The sequence below is a fragment of the Procambarus clarkii genome, chromosome 43, assembly GCF_040958095.1.
Source record: "Procambarus clarkii isolate CNS0578487 chromosome 43, FALCON_Pclarkii_2.0, whole genome shotgun sequence".
Lineage (NCBI taxonomy): Eukaryota > Metazoa > Arthropoda > Malacostraca > Decapoda > Cambaridae > Procambarus > Procambarus clarkii.
The window spans coordinates 28,617,684-28,621,973 of NC_091192.1; the positions used below are offsets into that span (position 1 = coordinate 28,617,684).

Below are 4,290 nucleotides of genomic sequence, written 5' to 3' on the forward strand. Positions count from 1 at the left end.
TACAAGCACGGTATTGTATTAGCAAGAATATGCTGCATTACAAAGGTATTGTATTACCTAGATTGGGCTATATTATAAAGGGAATTAATTGTCTTATCCAGCATATTGCATTATTCAATATATGAAAATATATTCACTTGTCAATAAGAATATAATTACGGAAACCAGAACAGTGAATGTCAAAATTACCTTTCCTACAGGACAAACATTTACTTTTTATTTTTTGTTACCATACTGAAAACGAAAACGTTTTAAAACAAAATGGAAACGTTTTAAATAAAAAACGAAAACGTTTTCAAGGAAACGAAAACGTTTTTCTGACGAAAACGCCTCAATCAGTCATCAGTGAGCATAGGCTGAGTGATCAAGCTGCCTGGTGATCAAGGTAACTGAACCACGAGGAGCACAGATATCTTAGATGAAATAGAGAGAGAGAGAGAGAGAGAGAGAGAGAGAGAGAGAGAGAGAGAGAGAGAGAGAGAGAGAGAGAGAGAGAGAGAGAGAGTTTTGAGTGAATATATATATATAGGATCTGCCTTGTATGGACCAATACATGTTCCCTTGATTCTTATGCTCTTAAGAATGTGAGCCGCCGCCAATAAACTCCCCCCCCCCTTCCTTCCACCACCGCCAGTGAACTAAAATCAGACACTAGGATCACCATTAAATAGACTTCAAAATGGCGGACTCGGAAGTGACTCGAACCCGGACCGCCAGGAGCCCATTGCAACTGGTGTACTCGGTGCCTTAAACCACTCGACCATCAGTGACCGTACATAAGGAGGTGATAGCCGAGGCTATTTGAACCCCCCCACACCAACCCAACCCCACCCCCGGCGGCACTTTGATAGAAATGTTGACCAGACCACACACTAGAAGTTGAAGGGACGACGACGTTTCGGTCCGTCCTGGACCATTCTCAAGTCGACTTTGATAGAAATCTTGAGCATAGCTATTTCATCCAATCACTTCATTTTAGTGGGGCCACGTGAGCAACAGAAATGCAAACAAACTTGAATGGTCCCCAAGCACATATGCAATTGAAAACTCCATGGGGGGGGAGGATTTAAATAGCCTCGCCTATCACCTCCTTATGTGCGGTCACTGATGGTCGAGTGGTTTAAGGCACCGAGTGTACACCAGTTGCAATATGCTCTTGGCGGTCCGGGTTCGATCGAGTCACTTCTTTCATTTGCATATATCCTCCCCCTCCCTCCCCCCTCCCTCCCCCCTCCCCCTCCCCCTCCCTTCCTCCCCCCTCCTTCCCTCCCTCCCCCCGACGAACGATCTTCTTCCGTAGCCAGCTCTGACGAGGTCCACATGACCAGTAAATCCAGCACTCCTGTTTCGCAGAATGCTGATGACGGCTGCCGTTGGCGGCTAACGTGAATCTAACGGATGTCGGGTCTTGATGACTTCGCGCGTGTACACTCCCCCACATCGTTCGAATCCCGAAGTCTCTTGACGAGGCCGCCGAGCCTCGATTACCTAGTGCAACACTCCACACACACACACACACACACACACACACACACACACGAAGCTGGAAAAACTACAAAGGTAAGCCACTAGACAAGTCCCAGAACTAAGAGGCATGAGTTACGAGGAAAGGCTGCGGGAAATGCACCTTACGACACTGGAAGACAGAAGAATAAGGGGAGACATGATTACAACCTACAAAATCCTCAGAGGAATCGACCGGGTAAACAAGGGTAAACTATTCAACACTGGTGGGACGCGAACAAGGGGACACAGGTGGAAACTGAGTACCCACATGAGCCACAGAGACGTTAGAAGGAACTTTTTCAGTGTCAGAGTAGTTAGTAAATGTAATGCACTAGGAAGTGATGTGGTGGAGGCTGACTCCATACACAGTTTCAAATGTAGATATGATAGAGCCCAGTAGGCTCAGGAATCTGTACACCAGTTGATTGACAGTTGAGAGGCGGGACCAAAGAGCCAAAGCTCAACGCCCGCAAGCACAAATAGGTGAGTACAACTAGGTGAGTACACACACACACACACACATATTACGCTTGCAAGAAGTTGAAGAAATTCAGTTCGCAAACTACGGGCTCACCATAGCCCGTGCTGCTTGGAACTGCTACTGCTTCCAGGTAGTGAATCTTTAACAACAACAGTTCGCAAACCAGCATGTGTTGCACGGTTGATCTCTACTACTACGTCGCGTTTGGTGGCGTAAAATGATGAAAAAAGCAGGAGAATATTACAAAAACTTCTGTTTGTCGATTTCACTCTGAAAATCCAACGGAAAAGCTGTCATTGTTTTTCACGGCCACAGCAGCTCTCTCTCCTGCGACCCCAGGCCATGGCCCTCCTGCGACCCAGGCCATGGCCCTCCTGCGACCCAGGCCTTGGCCCTCCTGCGACCCAGGCCATGGCCCTCCTGCGACCCAGGCCTTGGCCCTCCTGCGACCCAGGCCTTGGCCCTCCTGCGACCCAGGCCATGGCCCTCCAGCGACCCAGGCCATGGCCCTCCAGCGACCCAGGCCATGGCCCTCCAGCGACCCAGGCCATGGCCCTCCACGACCCAGGCCATGGCCCTCCAGCGACCCAGGCCATGGCCCTCCAGCGACCCAGGCCATGGCCCTCCAGCGACCCAGGCCATGACCCTCCAGCGACCCAGGCCATGGCCCTCCAGCGACCCAGGCCATGGCCCTCCAGCGACCCAGGCCATGGCCCTCCAGCGACCCAGGCCATGGCCCTCCAGCGACCCAGGCCATGGCCCTCCAGCGACCCAGGCCATGGCCCTCCAGCGACCCAGGCCATGGCCCTCCAGCGACCCAGGCCATGGCCCTCCAGCGACCCAGGCCATGGCCCTCCAGCGACCCAGGCCATGGCCCTCCTGCGACCCAGGCCATGGCCCTCCACGACCCAGGCCATGGCCCTCCTGCGACCCAGGCCATGGCCCTCCACGACCCAGGCCATGGCCCTCCACGACCCAGGCCATGGCCCACACAGCACCAACACCACCAGGAATCTGAATAAATCGTCAATAAATGTTCCAAAAAGAACGTTTATTGACGAATAAAAACAACAAGGCAGATGTTTGTTTACGCAGATACTTCCCAAACACCTGCCTTGTGCAGATGTTCAGGAAGCACAGGTGTACTGTATGGCTGTGACCAGGTGATGAAACAGTACGTGAAACAGGAATAGCAAATTTCCCTCCCCCCACGCCCCCTCCCCCCCACTGTAAACCCCCAACGCCCCCCCCCCCCCCCCCCACTGTAAACCCCCCACGCCCCCCCCCTTCCTCACCCCTAACCATAACCGTTCTTATTCTCCTCTACAACACAAGAACGATGCTAACGAAAAAAATAGGTAAATTACCCATTTTTTTTCAACCATGTGGCCTTGTTCAGTTACCCCAAAAAAATACACCACCACCACCCAGGTCTTGTCTAATGATATGGATGTTTGCCAAACAGCAGCAAGGTTGATGCTTTCATTGGTGGCTGGCTTTAAATAATGGGTTAGCCTGGCTGGCGGCGGTGACACAATGCAGCCTCGTAAGCCCCCTCTGCATTACCCACTTAGGTTGCATTGTATGCTGTAATTGCCCTGTTGGGTACTTTAGGAGGTGGGAAGGAGTGAGGGAGGGACGGGCTAGGTGTTTACAATGTTGCGTGTACAAAAATATAAGCTTGGGCGCTATGCAACAATGTGAGGGGGGGGGGGTTATCTTGAGATGATTTCGGGGCTTTAGTGTCCCCGCGACCCGGTCCTCGACCAGGCCTCCATCCCCAAGAAGCAGCCCGTGACGGCTGACTAACACCCAGGTACCTATTTTACTGCTAGGTAACAGGGGCATAGGGTGAAAGAAACTCTGCCCATTGTTTCTCGCCGGCGCCTGGGATCGAACCCAGGACCACAGGATCACAAGTTCAGCGTGCTATCCGCTCGGCCGACCGGGGGGCGGGAGGAGGGATTATACAAAATTTATTATACAATGAAGAGCTTCTTCATTAGTCATGTGTCAAGGTGAAGACTGAAAGATCTTCTTGAGTAACTTTCCTCCAACAACTTCTAAATGAAATACGAACAAAGTTATTGCATTAACTGTCCGGGGATTCATCAATGATTTATACATCCAAGTACGAAACCTGTACATCTTTTCTCAGTCGTCTATTTTTTTACATTAATTAAGCACTTTACGTTCTTGGAAACTTTATCCAAAGTGTTCCGTGTTAGTAAACTTTTAATAAATTTAAATAAAGCCATTATGATGAGGAAAAGATGTAGAGGTTTCGTAAGTGGTGGCGTAAA

At 50.6% G+C, this 4,290-nt stretch overlaps 1 protein-coding gene across 1 annotated transcript; it reads left to right on the top strand.

Annotated features, from left to right (window-relative positions):
- The first annotated feature begins 2,329 nt into the window (after positions 1–2,329).
- On the top strand, positions 2,330–3,052 carry LOC138349912 (MAPK-interacting and spindle-stabilizing protein-like). Its single transcript, XM_069299903.1, has one exon. It carries the CDS (start codon positions 2,330–2,332, stop codon positions 3,050–3,052), a length of 723 nt encoding a protein of 240 aa, XP_069156004.1.
- The last annotated feature ends 1,238 nt before the right edge of the window (positions 3,053–4,290 follow it).

What these genes read in the sequence shown, in the direction of transcription:
- LOC138349912 (XM_069299903.1), top strand. Translation starts at nt 2,330, where the DNA reads ATGGCCCTCCTGCGACCCAGGCCATGGCCCTCCTGCGACCCAGGCCTT.